Source organism: Rhinoraja longicauda, chromosome 2 (genome assembly GCF_053455715.1).
Source record: "Rhinoraja longicauda isolate Sanriku21f chromosome 2, sRhiLon1.1, whole genome shotgun sequence".
In the NCBI taxonomy this organism is placed as follows: Eukaryota; Metazoa; Chordata; class Chondrichthyes; order Rajiformes; family Arhynchobatidae; genus Rhinoraja; species Rhinoraja longicauda.
The window spans coordinates 65043975-65063141 of record NC_135954.1 but is presented as its reverse complement, the minus strand read 5'-3'; the positions used below and the strand labels follow the sequence as shown (position 1 = coordinate 65063141).

General features: G+C 42.2%; 1 protein-coding gene across 1 annotated transcript; it reads right to left on the bottom strand.

Annotated features, from left to right (window-relative positions):
• Positions 1 to 733: 733 nt before the first annotated feature.
• Positions 734 to 19124, bottom strand: srd5a1 (steroid-5-alpha-reductase, alpha polypeptide 1 (3-oxo-5 alpha-steroid delta 4-dehydrogenase alpha 1)). Its single transcript, XM_078420195.1, has 5 exons — positions 18667 to 19124; positions 16852 to 17018; positions 4592 to 4693; positions 4339 to 4489; positions 734 to 2488 (listed from the first exon to the last, which is right to left on the bottom strand). Exons 1-5 carry the CDS (start codon positions 18981 to 18983, stop codon positions 2422 to 2424), a joined length of 804 nt encoding a protein of 267 aa, XP_078276321.1. The 5' UTR covers positions 18984 to 19124; the 3' UTR covers positions 734 to 2421.
• Positions 19125 to 19167: the final 43 nt, after the last annotated feature.

Genomic DNA, 19167 nt, shown 5'->3' with positions numbered 1-19167 from the left:
AGAGAATCTTGTTTCTCATGGTCTGAGAGTCCTTTAGATGCCTTTTGGCAAACTCCAAGTGCGCTGCCATGTGCCTTTTACTGAGTGCTGCACATATGGTTGTCCTTCTGGAAGGTTCTCCCATCTTCACAGAGAAACTCTGGTGCTCTGTCAGAGTGACCATCGGGTTCTTGGTCACCTCCCTGACCAAGGCCCTTCTCCCAGATTGCTCAGTTTGCTGGGTGGCCAGCTCTATGAAGAGTCCTGGTGGTTCCAAAGTTCTTCTATTTAAGAATGACGGAGGCCACTGTGCTCTTCGGGACCTGCAATGTTGCAAAAATTGTGTAATACCCTTCCCCAAATCTATGTTGCGACACAATCCTGTCTCAGAGGTCTACAGACAATTCCATCGTCTTCATGGCTTGGTTTTTGCTCTAACATGCACTGTCAACTGTGGGACCTTATATAGACAAGTGTGTGCCTTTCCAAATCATGTCCAATCAATTTAATTTACCACTGGTGGACTCCAATCAAGTTGTAGAATCATCAAGGGTAATCAATGGAAACAGGATGAACCTACTCTGAATTTTGAGTGTCATAGCAAAGGGTCTGAATACTCATGTAAATGTGATATTTCAGTTATTTCTTTTTAATTACTTTTCAAAAATTTCTAAACACCTGTTTTCGCTTCTTCCTTCTGGGGTATTGTGTGTAAATTGATGATAATTTTTTTTTAATCCATTTAAAAATAACGTAACATAATGTGGAAAAAGTGAAGGGGTCTGAATACTTTCTGAATGCACTGTAAATCTGTTAATCTAGTACCGTGTCCACAGAAGATGCTGGAGTGGGGGGAACATGGCTTAATATCTGCAGCGAACATTTGGCTTTGACTGCACATCCAACAGTAATGTCCAGAATGGAACGGAACATGAAAAGCTACATTTATTTTTGTTTAGTTTAGAGATATGGCTCAGAAACAGGCCCTTCGGCCCACCGGGTCCTTGTCGACCAGCGTTCCCAGCACATTAACACAATCCGACACACACTGGGGACAAATTTTACATTTACCAAGCCAATTAACATACAAACCTGTACATCTTGGAGCGTGGGAGGAAACCGAAGATCTCTGAGAAAACCCACGCAGGTCACGGGGAGAACGTACAAACTCCGTATAGACATCACCCATAGTCGGGATCGAACCCGGGTCTCTGGCACTGCAAGCGCTGTCAGGCAGCAACTCTACCACTGCGCCACCGTGCCGTTCCGCCCTTTTTAGTGAGGGTTTCAGTGGATTATTCACTAGAAGTAATTCAACTGCACCATTATATCTCACAAAATCAAAAAGAGTTATCTTGTGTTTACATTCTGTTCTTTTTATTGTGTCATGAAGAACAAAACCTCATATCAGTCACTTATTGTTCAGATATTATGTTTTGTAATAACTTGCCCTTTGTGACATTTTTTCCAACGTAACACTTTGTCTATACTTTTCTTCAATACAAGTTCCCTGTTGACTTGCAGTAGTACAGGCAACAAAGGAAAACTGACAATAAGTTGCTTTATGATTTAAGAAATGCATCAGTAAGACTGTTATAGGGATTTTGTTGTTGCCATCTAGTGGCTGGGACAGTACAGCTGCAGTTTGTCTTCCTTCCTCACCAAACAATTTGACTTGAAGGTTTTAAGACAAGGTGGGAATGTGTTCTTGTAATGAAAAAGTGCCTCAATTTCAGAATGCTCCAGCCCTGATCTAATTCATGTAATTATTTCCAGATATTTTTAGCAAAACCAGGAAAGCAATAAAAATGTATCACAACATACGAAATAGGAATATGAATAGACCCCTTATATTTGCTCCACCATTCAATAAGAGCATGGCTGAATTTATTTATTTTCTCTGTGCCATGTTCATGCACTAATCCCATAGCCCTTATTTTCATTAATGCCAAAAAAAAAGTCTTGTCTTTGCATACACCATCCTCAGCAGCCTGCCTGGGTGGTAAATTCCTCAAGTTCACCACTCTCAGGATGCAAAGATTTCTTCTCATCTCAGTACTGAATGACCTCCATTTTTGAAATTGCTTCTAGGCATCATAGCTAGGGGCACATGTACTTCCTTAACGAATAAGACTGAAGAATTATTAGCAGCCCAAAGTATGAACATAGTAATATGAAACATAATGTTCAATTGATTACAATAAGAGAAATAAAGAGGAACATACAGGGATAGAGAGAAAAATATATCTGTTAAAGCTTCAGCAGCAACTAATTCTGAGACATTCGACACTTGTAAAAGTTAGTTTCCAGGGTTAGAAGTGGTCCAAGCGAATTTAAGGCTCACCATGTCATTAAAGGGGCTATCGATAAGCCCCATATTTTTCTGATGAATTCAATACCTTTATCTGATTTCAAGGCTCTATTTAGCCTCTTTTAGACTTTTCAATACAGGAATGGTATTAAGACCATCCTTGTCTTTGGATAATCTTCAAATTTTTCCAGATACCATCTGCAATGAAAAGATAAATGATATGGCTTGAAAATATCAACAGAAATATTTAATGACAAGAATTTCCATTATTTGGACTATATTTTGTGTTTTCCTTAAGTGTTGTAACCCAATGATTCCCAACCTTTTAGAATGAAAGTTCCACTTCACATATAGTTAAATATACCTGTACTTCCCAAATAAATGCTGACTGGTGTCAAAATCAAGATAGTCAACATGATCAAGGACCAACTTCACCCTGGTCATCCCCTCTTCTCCCTTCTCCAGAAAGGTGAAGCTACAATTGCTTGAAAGCATGCACCACCTGATTCAGGAATAGCTTCTTACCCCTGTCATAAGACTACCAAACAGTCGTACCATAAACTAGGGTGTAGTCCCAATCTTTCAACCTACCATATTGCAGAAATTGCACTTTAAAAACAATTTGCACTCTCAGCAGCTGTAATACCATATTCTGCATTTGGTATTTTTCTCTCTGCACTCTCATACTTTTTATTGTATTTGTGTATAGCAGGTCTCGACTGTTATAGTACACAAAGGAAGGTTTTCGTTGTATCTTAGTACACCTGACTAGAATAAACCTATACCAATAACAATGTCACATGTCTAAAACAAAATAGAAAAATGCTGGAAATACTCAGGAGGTCAGACCGCATCTGTGGGACAGATCGGAGACCACACGACAGAACTGAAAAGACAACAAAATAAGCTTGTACTGAACAGCTGAATATTTCCAGCATTTTCTTTTTTTTTTAGATTTCTAGCATCACAGCTTTATTTGTTGTTATATGCTTGTCCTTTCATGGTGTTGGAGGTATCTTAGGAACAAGAATAATTAGCTGCCCAACTTGACATCAATAAACCACTGGGTGCAATGGCAGCCTCGCCAACAGTCTGTCTTGTCCTTTTCTTTCTTTGTTGTTTTTAGTATGTTGTTAAATGTATGTTTTAGTGTATCTTTAGCTTTGTATTATGTGGGGGTTGGGGAGGGGGGGGGGGGAGGGTTGGGGGAAACTTTAAAAAAATCTCTTTCCTCAACGGAGATGCAATTTTTTTCTGTATCGGATTTCCGAGCGCTCTGCGTCCTAACATCGAGGAGCTGGCAGCCTCTTGCTGGGGATCAACTTTGGGAGCTCCAACCACGGGAGCCTGTGGACTTAACATAGTGGAGTTCGCGGTCCCTTGGTTAGGGACCGACTTCGGAGCTCCAAGCCCAGGAGCTTCAACTGCCCTGATCGCGGGAGCTTTGATCGCCGGCTGCAGGAGCTTCGATCACCCCGACTGCGGATGGTTTGAATGCCCCGTCCGCGGGAGAATAAGGAGGAAAGAAGATAAGACTTTATTGTCTTCCATCACAGTGAGGAACGTGGGGGAGCAACTGTGGTGGATGTTTATAATAACTTTTATGTAGTTGCGTGTCTTGTTGCTTTATTTCTGGCATGACTGTATGGTAAATCAAATTTCACTGTACCTTAAACGGTACATGTGACAATAAAGGACCATTGAACTGCTGTGAGAACTGGTAGTTCAACTAAAAAATATATTTATGGTCTTTCTAATCAAATAAACAATATTACAGGTCACATGGATTTCCTGTAACATGTGCATCCCTAAATTACTCTACTTTTCACTGAGCTAAGCTGTAATTTAAAGAGGGAGGCAATTGCTGAAGCCATGTCTTCTCCCTCTTAAGATGCCATCTGCATCTTCTCACCAAGCTGCAGCTGGTTGCTTCCTCATACATAATGTTATACACACAAAATATGTGTTCCTGTCCATTTTCATTACCTGGCATTTAAAGTACGTTAAATTAAGCAACAGACAAGGTAATGATTTTAAACTGAACCTACCGATGATGTTGGGCAGCCCGAGAAGCGAGAATGAGAAATGTAAATATAGCAAATGCTGCACTGGGCAGTGACCAGCATGCTACAGCAAAGCCCATCCATTCCACTATTTCTCCAAGGAAGTTGGCACCGGACACGTATTGAAACATTCCTCCTTTAAAATGTTTCAAAGAAGTTATTTGGAGATATTAAGTGCGAGTTTCTATCAAAGCTAAAAGGCACAATTGATATTTTTCATTAAAAATCACTCACTCACCTCGTGGAATTTTGTATCCTGTTTCACCAGGATTTCGTAGGTTTCTGAGGATATGGTCGGAATGCAGGTTCACTAATAATCCGAGAAACCAGAGTGCTGAGCCTAAAATCAAGAGCTTAAATTTGACACTAACTTCATCAATTTCGCTCAACTGCCCACAGTTTCAACATTGGAAATAAGATTTGGTTAGCAAGGAAAGGTTATGTGCTTTTCCATGTAAAAATGTATCAAGAGAATGAAACCATATTTGCTTTGCAGTGCTAAGAGTAGTCAGAAATTAATTAAAAACTGATCTGTTATTTGTACTATTATGAGTAAAATTTTGGGCTAGATGTTTTTGGACAATACTGTGGTGGCTTTCTGCGGTCATCTTTCTCGTTTTCCCACTTTCACATTGCATGTCAGAAATGAGCTCGAGGTGGGATGTGCCGGACTGGCCCATTAATCTTGAGATTTTTTTCAACGTTCAACTTTATTAAACGTAAATGAGAGAGCAACTGCTAGCAGCTGCATTCAAGCATAGAAATCAAGAAAGTTTCATTCCAACAATGTTGAAACACACCATTCAAATGCAAGGCATGCAGTTAGGGTGTGATTGCCAGTAAATATTATGGAGTGTCGAATTAAGTGTACTGTGTGTGAATTCTGATAGTGTTATATCAACTAACTACTGCCAACTAACATCTGTCATTAAATATTTATACTTAAAAATATGCAATCTCATTCCTTCAGATTTTAACCATTATTGGATGTTTTTAAGAAAACTATTTTTCTGTCTCTACTTTAATTCTCTGCTAATCTTTCTGCTTTTATTTGACATGATTTTATATTGAATTAAATATTTCAGCAGAACTTCCTACTTTACCTTTTGTGGCCCTCATATTTACTCAGCTAAGTGGTGGGAGGGAAGGACTGATAAGGCAAGTGAAATACTGAAATGTACACATCAGCAGCATTTTGATACAGCTACCATAAAGGCACTTTACCTCTGGTTTTGATGCAAATTGGTTGTAGTCAATGTGATATAATTTCAATAATATTTCCAATCTGAAGTTGGAATTTGCCAGAGCTCGAAGTTGGAAGTAACAGCAGTACTACATAGTCAGAGAGAACATAAGAAACCAGAAGCACAGAATAGAAACGGAACAGAAGGTTGTCATATTGGAGGATTTTAACTTTCCCAATATTGACAATAGACAATCGACAATAGGTACAGGAGTAGGCCATTGGGCTCTCTGAGCCAGCACCGCCATTCAATATGATCATGGCTGATCATTCACAATCATCCCGTTCCTGCCTTCTCCCCATATCTTGGAATGTCACAGTACAAAAGGTTTAGACGAGGTCAAATTTGTTCAGGATAGTTTCCTCCAGCAATATGTCGAGATCCCCACTCGACAGAGGGCAACGCTTGATCTAGTCTTGGAAAATTGGGAGGGGAAAGTTGATGGTGTTTGTAGACAAGCCTTTTGGGAACAGCAACCACTGTTTTATTAGGTTTAAGATATTTATGGATAGAGACAGGGTGGGACCACAAGTTAAAATTCTAAATTGGGGCAAGGCCAATTTTGAAGCTATTAGACAGGAACCCACTCAAGTTGATTGGAACTGGTTGTTTGAAGAGAAAAGAACATCAGGCAAGTGGGATGTTTTTAAAAGTGGGCTGACAAGAGTACTTGACATGCATGTTCCTGTTATAGAGTGTAGGGCAGGGCAGACAAGCATAAGGAAGCTTGAATGATGATGGCCGGTCAAATGGAAGAAGGGGGCATGGGGCAGGTACAAGCAGCTGGGATCAAGTGTAGCCCTGGAGGAATTTAGGGAACTGAGGAGTAAGCTTTAAAAATAAATCAGGAAGGCAAAAAGGCAACAGGAGATGGCGCTGGCAGATAGCATTAAGGATAATTTTTTAAAGTGTTATAATTACATAAAGGGAAAACCAGAGAGAGAACGGGACTCCTCAGGAATCAAAGCTGTCAACCCCATGTGGATCCACAGGAGATGGGTAGGGTCTTCAATGAGTATTTTCTCCTCTGTTTTTACACGAGGACCGAGGAACTTAGGGCAGTCAATGGAAGTGGCTTGAGAGCAGTCAGGATTACGATCACGGAAGTGCTGAAGGTCCTGACGTGTATGAAAGTAGACAAATCTCTCGGGCCTGATCAAATATATCTGAGGACACTGTGGAAAACCAGAGAGGAAATTGCAGGTGCCGTCGCTGAGATTTACAAATTAACATTATATTTGGGTGAGGTGCTGGAAAACTGAATGGTAACAAATGCTGTGCCTCTATTCAAAAATGGCTTCAGGGAAAAGCCTGGGAACTACAGGCCAGTGAGCTGAACATCTGTGGTTGGAAAGTTGCTAGAGAGTATTCCGAGGGATATGATACACATGCATTTAGATGAACAAGAGCTGATTAGGATAATCAGCACAGTTTTATATGTGGGAGGTCGTGTCTCCCAAATCTGATTGAGTTTTTTGAAGATGTGACCAAAATGGTTGACGAGGGGAGAACTATAGAAGTTGTATATATGGAATTCAGCAAGGCATTTGACAGGTTCTGCATGGTAGGCTGCTCTGAAACATTAGATTTCATGGGATCCATGGAGAGATAGTTGAATGGATAGAAAATTGGTTTTATGGAAGGAAGTAGAGGATGATGGTGGAAGGTTCTTTTTCGGACCGGAGAACCTGTATCTAGTGGTATGCCACAGGGTTTGGTGCTGAGCCTATTGCTGTTTTGTCATCTATATTAATGATTTGGATGAGAATGTACAAGGCATGATTAGCAAGTTTGTTACTAAAGTGGGCAGTATTGTAGATAGCGAAGGTGGTTGTCAAGAATTGCAGCAGGATCTTGATTGGTTGGCCAGGTCGGCTGAGGAATGGTTGATGGAATTTAATGCAGAGAAATGCGAGATGTTACATTTTGGGAAGTCTAACAAGGGCAGGACCTACAAGGTGGATGGTAGGGTTCTGAAGAGTGTTGTAGAGCAGAAGGACCTAGGAGTGCAGGTACATAGTTCCTTGAAAGTGGCATCACAGGTAGATAGGGTGGTCAAGAAGCCTTTCATCAGTCAGAGTATTGATTATAGAAGGGAGACACAAAATGCTAGAGTAACTCAGTGGGCCAGGCTGCATCTCTGGAGAGTAGGAATGGGTGACGTTTCAGGTCGAGACCCTTTTTCAGACTGATGTCAGGGAAGTGGGTGGGACAGAGATAGAATGTAGTCAGAGACAGTAAGACTGGTGTGAGAATTGGGACGAGGGAGGGAATAGAGACAGAGGGAAAGCAAGGGCTATTTGAAGTTAGAGAAGTCAATGTTCATACTGCTGGGGTGGAAGCTACCCAAGCGAAATATGAGGTGCTGTTCCTCCAATTTGAGCTGGGCCTCACTCTGACAATGGAGGAAGCCCAGGACAGAAAGGTCAGATTGGGAATGGGAGGGGGAGTTAAAGTGCTGAGCAACCGGGAGATCAGGGAGGTTAAGGCGGACTGAGCAGAGGTGTTCAGCGAAACGATCGCCGAGCCTGCGTTTGGTCTCGCCGATGTACAGAAGTTGACACCAGGAACAACAGATACAGTAGATGAGGTTGGAGGAGGTGCAAGTGAACCTCTGCCTCAACTAAAAAGTCTGTCGGGGTCCTTGGATGGAGTCGAGGGGGGAGGTGGGAGGATTATTGATTATAGAAGTTGGGAGGTCATATTGCAGTTATATAAACTGATCATGATCTTAGAGAGATGTACAAAATCATAAGAGGATTAGATCGGGTAAATGCACTGTCTTTTTCCCCGAGTAGGGGAATCGAGAACATAGGTTTAAGGTGAGGGGGGAAAATTTAATAGGAACCGGAGGAGTAACTTTCTTTTTACACAAAGGGTGGTGGATCTATTGAACACGCAGCGGAGTAGGTGGTTGAGGCAGGTACGATTTCAATGTTTAAGAAACATTTAGACAGGTACATGGATAGGATAGGTTTAGAGGGGCCAAATGCTGGCAGGTGGGACTAGTGTAGATGGGGATTTATTCACAAAATGCTGGAGTAACTCAGCAGGTCAGGCAGCATCTCGGGAGAGAAGGAATGGGTGACGTTTCAGGTCGAGACCCTTCTTCAGACTGATCATGTGTAGATGGGCATGTTGGTCTGTGTGGGCAAGTTGGGCTAAAGGGTTTGTTTCCACACTATATGACGATAACTCTCTAAGCAGGTGAAGACCAAGTGGCTCAGTGCCTGCTTTGCCATTCAAGAAGTCCATGCCAATCTGTCACCTCATTGTCTCTTTCCAGCATTAACCCTTGATTCCATTAATATCTAAAGGTCCATCAACCTCTGTCTTGAATGTACTCGTCCAACAATTCTGCAAGTTCAGGTGACTCCAGGTTCTAGGCTTTTCAGCCAGGTGTAACATTAACTCTGCATCTATCCTGTCAAGCCCCACAGAACGTTGAAAGTTTCAATGAGATAATCTCTTATTTTTCTGAAGAAGGGTCTCGACCCAAAACGTCACATTCCTTCTCTCCAGAGATGCTGCCTGACCTGCTGAGTTACTCCAGCATTTTGTGAATAAATACCTTCTTATTTTTCTAGTCATCCTCTATCTTTGGAATTTGTCATACTTCAATCATCATCCTATTCCAAGAGCTGCCTTAGAGAAATGAAGGCATTTCCTCACCTACTTCCTCACCTCCTCACATGGGAGCAGTCAGGACATAGTGAGGAACACTATTTCAAGTGGAAAGTCATGATGGCAATATACCATACAGCAATAGCTACCATATCAATTGGAAGCCACACTAGTTTCATTTAATATTGTACAGAATGATCAATCTCTAGTCTCCACTGTGCCAGGAGTTGAGCTCAAATATAATAACAAAGAACAACTTCAACCAGGCATTGTCCTGTAGACACAGCCTGTAGAAGTTTTTTTCTTCAGCAGCAGTAACAACATCAACTATTTACCTTACCATCACAGAGGCTCAAGTCAGGATACACAGCAATTAGCAAACAAGATTCAGCATTATGACCTCAAATGTTTATAATCTATATTTGGATGAAGAGTTGGCATGTTGTAAGGCGGACAGAAAGTGACTGCAAAGGAATATTGATGGGTTAAATGAGTGGGCAGAAGTTTGGAGACAGAGTATAATGTAGGAATTATTATTTAAACAGTGAGGCTGAAAACCTTTTGGTACAAAGGATCTGATGATCTTAGAACTTTAAAAACAATAAACTAGCATGCAGGTACTGAGAGTGATGTGGAATGCTAATTGAACGATGACAGATATTGAAAAGATTAAGAAACATAAAACTTGGGAGGTTTTGACAGAGCATGATATTGGCAAGATTATACCTTGAGCACAACATAAAATATTTGTCTCTCTATTAATGGAAGAATCTGCTTGCACTGAATGTCCACCAGGTCGCTTTCTAGAATGAAGGGGTTGACGTATCAAGAAATGTTAAGCAGGTTCAGCATATGCATTAGAGAATAGAAAATCAAGAATAATGTTACGTAAATATCAACAATTCTGAAAGGAGTTGAACAAAAACGGATGAGGAGTGAATGTTGGGTGTCCAGAACACAGGGAGGTGGTTTTAGGATAAGGAGTTGTCCATTTCAGATGGAGTTGGGGTATTTTGTCTCTCAAGGGGTCATGAATCTTTGACATTTTCTATCCCAGAGAGCAATGGAGTCTGATTCATTGAATAGATTAAAGATGGAGACTCACATGGGGAGAGAGTAGGAGAATGGTGTTGAGGCCAAGATTGGATTAGCCGTGATATGACTGAGTAGCAGAGCAGATGCAACCTACATCTTTTATTTTAATTGGAAGAAGAGGGTGCAGGTAAATGAGCACATTAAAGTAGCATTCAAAGTCAAAGGCAGAAAATATTGCGGGTTGTATCTAAAAAGGGTATCTGGATATAGAAACATAGAAAATAGGTGCAGATCATCCAGCTCAATAACCTGTACCTGCCTTCTCTCCATACCCCCTGATCCCTTTAGCCACAAGGGCCACATCTAACTCCCTCTTAAATATAGCCAATGAACTGGCCTCAACTACCTTCTGTGGCAGAGAATTCCACAGACTCACCACTCTCTGTGTGAAGAAATATTTTCTCATCTCGGTCCTAAAAGACTTCCCCCTTATCCTTAAGCTGTGACCCCTAGTTCTGGACTTCCCCAACATCGGGAACAATCTTCCCGCATCTAGCCTCTCCAACCCCTTAAGAATTTTATGTTTCTATAAGATCCCCCCTCAGTCTTGTAAATTCCAGCGAGTATAAGCCTAGTCTATCCAGTCTTTCTTCATATGAAAGTCCTGCCATCCCAGGGATCAATCTGATGAACCTTCTCTGTACTCCCTCTACATATGTGCACATTGTCACCTACAATTGTTTCTGACCCTCATGTTTCACTTTGTTCATGAGTGCAGAGTGCTTGTTCAGCACCAGATGCTCCTCCAGAAGTACACTTCGTGTGCCTGGACAAATATCTCAGAAGTTCATTGTTCCAGACAACAATTGCTGTTACCTTCTCATGAAAGAGAGAGGTTAAGGTGTTAGTGAATGTTTCTTAATGCGCCCGTGGGACATAGCTGCTACGATGGAATAGCTGCAGATATCTGACACCCAGGAAAAGAGTGTGGAAAGTGAAGCTTTGGTGAGCGTACAGGTGGAGTGCAACAACAAGCAACACGAGGACCAGATCTGCAGTACCTCACCCACAGCATTAATTTCTCTAGTGGTACTTAATCTCAGCAGCAGGGTAGTGCCTGCTCTCTACCTCTGCAGCCTGGATGTTCAGGTCATTGTTGTTAATCCAGGGTGTTGTTTGGGAAATGCTGGTGTTCCCACTTGGTAGATCATTTGTAGCAGTTTGTTCAGCCCAAGCTAATTGTAGTTCTCCAGTGATGTTTGACCAGTGGTTAGCTTCTCTTTAAGAGATGGAGCTCTGATGTCGATTACTGTTAGTTCAGTTCCACAATTGCAGGAACTGGGGAAACAATGTGTTTAATGTGCATTAATCCAATAATCAGTACCCCTATGTTTTAAATGCACAAACACTCACTCTATATCCTCGAAAAATCCAGGATAAAAAGCACCATTTTATATGTAACACCACGTTTACAAATATTTTTATATGGGTGAAAGAATTTCAGCCCACTCAGTCTCTCCTTCAACTGCAGATTAATTTTGCAGTCTCTTAAGCAGCGCCTACACTGGCAGATTTTTGAGCACAGCTATCAGATTGTTTAGCATTCAGATCTATACAGCTTGTTTCCAAAAGCTCCCACACTTCCATCTTCCTGATATTAACAATATTTCACCACAAATTATTTCTACAGTAAAAAAAACTACCATGATAATACCACAATTTAGAAAAGTGCCTTTAAGTTAACTCTAGCCCAAATGATCTGACATTAGTTTTAATCAATTGCAAAAGTGTTGAAGTGAGCTCAAACTATGTATCACCAACATTTTTTTAAAAATCAGATTGAACATTTAACAGAATAGCATGTTGAGTCTGTGTTATGACTGCTACATGGTTGAGAAAAATGTAAACCATATTCTGAACTTGTAAGACCACCAAGTCAATAATAATGGTATTTACATTTTGCTAAAAGTGTGAAAATGTCAATAGATACAAATTTTAAATTAGCAAACCAAAGCCCAAATCATTCCTGCTGTGCTGTAAATATCTTTTATTTCCTGTTATCCTTTAATGGCTATGGCAACATTGTCATTGTCCTCAGTTTTCTGCATGGTCCATTGTGTTGTAATGGTAAAATAAAGAAAACAACAATAACATCAATTGGAAAATATGTGGGATAGGTACCAACATTCTGCACTGAATCACTCTCATTTTTCCTTCCAGCAAAGTCTGCAATTTTGATCTTTCCTGTGGATATTGCAACAAATCTCTCGGCAGCCCAGCACAAACACAACCCTACTAATACAAGTACCATATCCCATACTGTAATTATTGGCTGCTACCTTATTACACTCACTGGCTTTTGAGCTAACAGCAGAAGCATCCGTGAAACAGATCTAATGAGAAAAAGTTTTGCAAAATGAGGAACTAAGAAATAGTAAAAGTTACAAAGGCAACAATAAAAACAATATTTGCAAGTGAATGAATGAGGGAATGGCGAGTAATAAAAAAGATTACAAGAAAATATTAAATGCAATTTTCTCTGTAAAACTTGCCATGAGAAATAGCAATTACATAATAAGGTTATGTTTAGTTTAGAGATAAAGCATGGAAACAGGCCCTTCGACCCACCAAGTCCGCATCAACCAGCGATCCCTGCACACTAGCACCATCCTACACACTAGCAACAATTTTACCAAAGCCAATTTACCTACAAAATGTGGGAGGAAATCGGAGCACCCAGAGAAATCCCACAGGGAGAACGTACAAACTCCATACAGACAGCACCAATAGTCACGATCGAACCCGGGTCTGTCGCGTTGTAAGGCAGCAACTCTACCGCTGTGCCACCGTGCCGCACTTTAACCAGGGTATGGCGAGTCTGGAGGCTTGTACTTTGTTAAAGAAGTTTATTGCGGCAGCAATATTCAATTACAGAGGATAACAAACGAGATTACAGACGACCATTAACTCAAACTGTTCACATCGAAGTTCTCTTCCCACTGCCTGGTTTTTGGGCCCCAAAACCACCACCTGACCTAGCTGGCCAATCAGCGGGTTCAACTCTCAGGACCAATCACTATGGTCGCACCACCATGTGACCTTGCTGGCCAATCCGAGGGTTCGACTCTCAGGACCAATCCCTATGGCCGCTACAAGGGTTAGGAAATGAAGAACTATTGACTTTTGCATTATAACCTCTGCGGGAGACTTTGCAACAATCATTTGTAAATTGTAGAAACAAAGACAGGTAATAAGCAGATGATTAGACAAAGGCTAGAGATAAAAAGACAGAAGGTGTGAGGCAAAAGGAATGAAGTTCCGAAGTGTGAAGCTAGAGGATGTAGGTGAAAGGGGAATGGGAGGGAAAGGTGGAGAAAAGGTGCGTTCAGGTGGGGCAAAGGGAAAAGGAGGTGCAGGGGGAGAGTTTTGCAGTTACATATAATTGGAGAATACAATGCTCATTCCTTTGGGTTAGAAGGCTATCCAAGCGGAATACGAGTGTTGTTCCTCTAGTGTGTGTGTGGCCTTACTCTGGCATTGGAGGAGCCCCCAGAGAGAAAGGTCAGTATGGGAATGGGAAGAGGAGTTAAAATGGGTAGCAACCAGGAGATCCAGTAAGCCTTGGTGGACCAACCGCAAATGTTCGGTGAAATGGTCATGAGTCTACACTTGGAACCTTATCTTCTAATCATCTGTGAATTGTTGCGATTGGCTAGTAGGTGGAAACAGGAACTGGCTGATAGATCATCTATGATGAACTCAGTTTGAAAGCTGATCAGGGGTCAAAGAAAATGTAGCTAAGATTTCCTAAAAATTCTTCATGTATTTAAAAAGAGTTAAAAACAACATCCAGTTACATTTCTAGGGTCTCTTCTATCCCTGGTTCCTCATCGCACTGGGAAAATTAGTGGAGAAACTATAACAAGTTAGCTTCTCTAGATTGTTTACATTTCATCAAGCCAGTTAATGTAATTAGAGCCCAAAGTAAAAGAACGCCTTAAAGAATGTTCCTACTGCTCCATGTCAGGCATCAAATACAGTAAATCAGACAATCCATTTAATTTGAAACTGATAGGCAAATTACCATTACCATATTTTTGCGAACTCTAAAGGTTGGTCACTAGGGCTGCCAACTGTCCCGTATTAGCCGGGATATCTCGTATTTTGGGCTAAATTTGTTTGTCCTGTACGGGACCGCCCTTGTTCCGAATTAGGCCGGGGGGGGGGGGGGGCTATGGACCTGGACACTGTAGGAAAAAAAGTGCAGATGCTAGTTAAAATCAAAGGTAGACACAAAATGCTGGAGTAACTCAGCGGGACAGACAGCATCTCGGTAGAGAAGGAATGGGTGACGTTTCGGGTCGAGACCCTTCTTCAGACTGAAGATTTTTTTGTGAACTAAAATACTTTATTTCTGAGTGTTATTTTGCACAAGCCAACCTTACCCTTCCCTCCCCACCCTCTCCCCAGCCCCACGACAGTCCCGACTGAGATTAAACGTCCCCTGTAACGCACGGCTCAGTATGGGCACGGCGATCTGCGGGTGCGTCTCGGTCCCCGGCGCTGTGCAGGCCGCTCCATCCCAGCTCAGTGAAGCTTCCAGTCCGGGCTCCGGCTTCTCCTGCAGCCACTCCGCCTCTTGCTCCCAGGGGGCCCCCTGACGAAGCCCCAGTCCTCGCTAATGGGCTGCCCGGCCAGCTCCAACCCGTTCAAACCCTCCATGGCCGCCTGCATCTCCTTGTAGGTCTCGTACTCCACAGAGCGTAGCCCTTGAGGTAGCGCTGCGCCGGTCCAGGTTGAGGTGCAGGTTCTTGATCTCACCGTACTCGGCAAACTTTTCATGGATGTCATCCTCGGTGGCTTCCTCGCGGACCCCGGTCACAAACAGGATCCACCCCTCCACTGAGCATTGAAGGCCTGGTTCGTCACCATCTTGCTCCACGGAGTCGACCCTTCTTCAGACTGAGGAAGGGTCTCGACCCGAAATGTCACCCATTCCTTCTCTCCTGAGATGCTGCCTGACCCGCTGAGTTATTCCAGCATTTTGTGTCTACCTCCAGACAGTGTAGGCCCAGAGGCCCGGGTGCCGCCTAACGGAGATTGCATAGCAACCCGCCTCCCGGCCCAGGTGGTCACCATTGGTGGAGCGAGAGCACATGGCCGCTGGCTGGGTGAAGTCACGTGGGGCATGGGGCGGTGACGTCACCTTGTCCCTTATTTGGGAGTGAGGAGGTTGGCAACCCTATTGGTCTCCCTCAGGCAGTAACAGAGGAATCTACATACTCAAACTCTTGTTTGTTGTTTGTTTGTTCCTGAACCACCGCTAAAACGGTACACGATAGCCCGACAATTTTAGGCCCACCTTACTCACCGTTATCATTTTGGTGCTAATGGAAGAAGTTTCATTGAAATCAATGTTATATTTTTTAAGTTATTCACATTTTAAAGATTTAAACTATCTCCTAGGGAGGGAGGGGGGGAAGGGAGGGATGGAGTGGGGGGGGGGGGGAAGGATAAGGGGGGTTGAGGGGGATGGATTGGGGGGGAAGGGGGGAGGGGGATGGAGTGGGGGGGGAGAGGGGTGTGGGTGGGAGGGGGGGAACGGGGGGGAGGGGGTGACGGGGAGTGATGGGGGGCAAGAGGGGGGCAAGAGAAGAGGGTGCTGCACCAATGCAGGAGAGTTTTGGGGAACGGGTCCACTTGGTCTAGTACGTAGCTAAAAGGGGGCAGTGCAATGGCAAGTCATTGCAGATCAAGTGATAAGTTTTTAAGTAAGTATTCTTAAACAGTTTTCTCATTTACACAAAATATCTGTCAGAATCACACTACATCCTTTTTAAGCTGCTGCTCTGCTCTTTGCTACAAGTTCAGCTACCTTTTCTCCGACTGTTCATAGAAGCATCCAACTGATTAATATTCCGAGAGACGCCTAACATTGCAGACAGAGTTTAGAACGTAGAACAGCACAGCACAAGATCAGGCCCTTTGCCTCACAATGTCTGTGCCAAACATGATGCCAAGATAAACTAATCCCATCTGCTTGCCTGCGATCCATATCACTTCGTTTCCTGCATATCCACGTGCCTATCTAAAAGCCAGTCAAATACCAGTATCGTATCTGCTTCCACCACCACCAACAGTGCATTCCAGGCACCCACCACCCTCTGTGTAAAACAAACTCGCCCTACACATCTCCTTTAAACTTTGTCCCTCGGACCTGAAAGCTGCGCCCTCTAGTTTTTGACATTTACACCCTGGGAGAAAAGCTTCTGACTGTCTACCCTATCTATACCTCACATAAATTTTACATACTTATATCGTCTCCCCTCAACCTCCAATGTTCCAGAGAAAACATTCCAAGTCTACCCAACCTCTCCCTCCAGCTGAAACCCTCTAACGTAGGCAGCATTCTGGTAAACTTCCTTTGCACCTCTACAAAGCCTCCACATTCTTCCTGTATTTTTTAAATGGAGAAAATAAAAGCTTAGTTTATCGTTGATAAGTTGTTCACTGGCAACAAATGGATTGGCTACCTAACCATGAAGCTGAATATCCAAATTAACAGAAGTAAACATTTACAACAGAGTAAGATTACCTGTGAGGAAGCGTGGATCAGTTATCCAGTTTGAGGTGTAAACAGCATAGTTGATTAGGTACCTGGCCTGCAGATATCCATTATATGCGCAAAATGTGAAAGCTATTGCAAAAGCAATGAAGGGTGATGGTTTTCCTCCTCTGATTAAAAACGGGAACAACAGTGACCTGCAATGACCAAGAGAATAGTTCATCACTTTTTCTCCCCCTCAAAAAAAGTATTGCAGGGAAATGCTAATGAATCTAGCTAATTAACATATAATTCATGATATTGATGGGCGATATCTATTGCTTCTCATTTTCATAAAGTAATTTTACTTAAAAAATCAGATTTGTCCATTTTCTAACAGGCCCGAGCCCTTGAAAGGTTAAGCCTATTTAAATGTAATATCAGAGCAATACAGCCGTTTCCAGTAACCCACTCTCTCCTAAAAGCCCTGCACGTGGTTTCATTTTTAATAATTATATTAATGCTATTCAATATCTTGCGAATTATGTAATTGAATCTGTCTGCACTTTATAATGCATTCCAGACCATAACCACTCATTATGCAAAAAAATTAAAATCCTCATGCTAGTCACCCACATTCCATGACCTTTCCTAATTCTTGACACATCTGACAACCGGTAACATTTCTAATTTTTCACATCCTTCAAGGTTTTAATCACCTCTATAATATTCCTCCTACCTCAAAACATATTTTGTTGTGAGAACACCCCAGGTGCTACATCTACCCAAATAACTGAAGTTCTGCCGTCCTGAAATCATTTCAATTAACCTTCTTTGCAGTTTCTCTAAAGCCTTGGCTCTTCCACACTTGGTACTTTATAAGTCACATGTGTTAGGTTATTGGTTCCTCAATGTCTCACACCTGCATAGTTGTTGATCAAAGTGATCCCCAAGAAGGTCTAAAGCAATCACATAGAGTTTATAGGCCACAGGGCTATTGAGGGTAGGTCAATGATCACTTGTAGTCTGTTGGCCATAAGTTGTGTGGGTTGTTGTGATCAATGGAAAACTGCAGATCATGGCTGCGATAAGGAGGTTCAGAAAGAACACTTTTGGGGCACTCCTACTGGAGTCAACAACTCCTATCTTCATTCTCTGCGGAATTTCCTAACCAACAGGAAATCAATCTATCATCTTTATTGTGGGTTTCTGATTTGTAAGTCGTTTAGGAAAGATTCCATTGTATATTATTTTGAAACAGTTTCGCTCTCCATTGGTGCTGTCTACTATGATGACAGTTTTCAGCATTTTCTGTTTTAATTTCAGATTTCTAGCATTTGTGTCTGTTCCTGCTTCTTTGTGGCACTTGTACTGCACTCATGAGATGACAACAAACCTGGACTAGTCAGACTGGGGGGGAAATTGCACATCACAGTTTCATACCAATTGGTGGGCAATGTGGATTGATTAATTACACATCTTCTATAACCATATACTTTTTCAGTAATGGAAAATGAGTTACTTACCACCCACTTACTAAGTCTTAAATAAAATATGATCACTATCGACTCAATGTGGTCGGTCATTATAAATTCATTATGACCTTGCATTTATACACTTGCAGGCTGTGCCACTTAATCTCCTGGTTAGCGCCCCCGGCACCTTTAAAATGTTAGAATCGCTTAGAACATATTCACAAACTTATCATTCACCCATCTGATATCTGGAGGGAGCTTCCCCTTACATTCCCAATTGTTTTTGAAGCAGTATCCGTGCCACTGTGGTATCTGCATACTATGCCGAATATTACTATTGACCTACACATTTTCCGCCAGCATTGTTTGGTAACGACACACGCAGGCTTACCTGTGGATGTAGTGGCAGATGAACATGCCGAGCAAGAGTTGGTTGGGAAGTTGCACGGGTTTGTTGCCAGCATTGATAAACAACAAATACAGTGGGATTGCCAAGGATGGGATCTCTTGGATAAACCAAGCAGCCTTCACATTGACCGAAAATCCGAATTTACTAGATGTATATCTCCCATAAGGCATATCAATGAACTGCATGGCCAAGAAAGAACAACCACCCATAAGGATGATTAGCCATGACATCGTTTCTATGAGCAACTCGCCTTCATTGTTCACATCCAGAAGAAACTGAAACATAGCTTGCGAGAACATGATGGATAATTATTGCCAGTTGCTAAGCCTTTTATTTACATGGAAAAATATGCCCACAATCAGTCCAGCAGGACTGACATTCTACTGCAAAACGTAGTGCTGATGAACTGAATGTTGTCCCGAATTAAAGGGCGGTTCTTAACCCAGCTCACTGGAAGGGGAATTCCGTCTGAACCATTCAAGG

What these genes read in the sequence shown, in the direction of transcription:
- srd5a1 (XM_078420195.1), bottom strand. Translation starts at nt 18,983, where the DNA reads ATGTTCTCGCAAGCTATGTTTCAGTTTCTTCTGGATGTGAACAATGAA. An exon ending in ATCTGCCACTACATCCACAG is followed by an intron (nt 17,019 to 18,666) that starts GTAAGCCTGCGT and finishes TGGTCATTGCAG; the next exon opens with GTCACTGTTGTTCCCGTTTT. An exon ending in CGGGCTGCCCAACATCATCG is followed by an intron (nt 2,489 to 4,338) that starts GTAGGTTCAGTT and finishes TTTTCATTGCAG; the next exon opens with ATGGTATCTGGAAAAATTTG.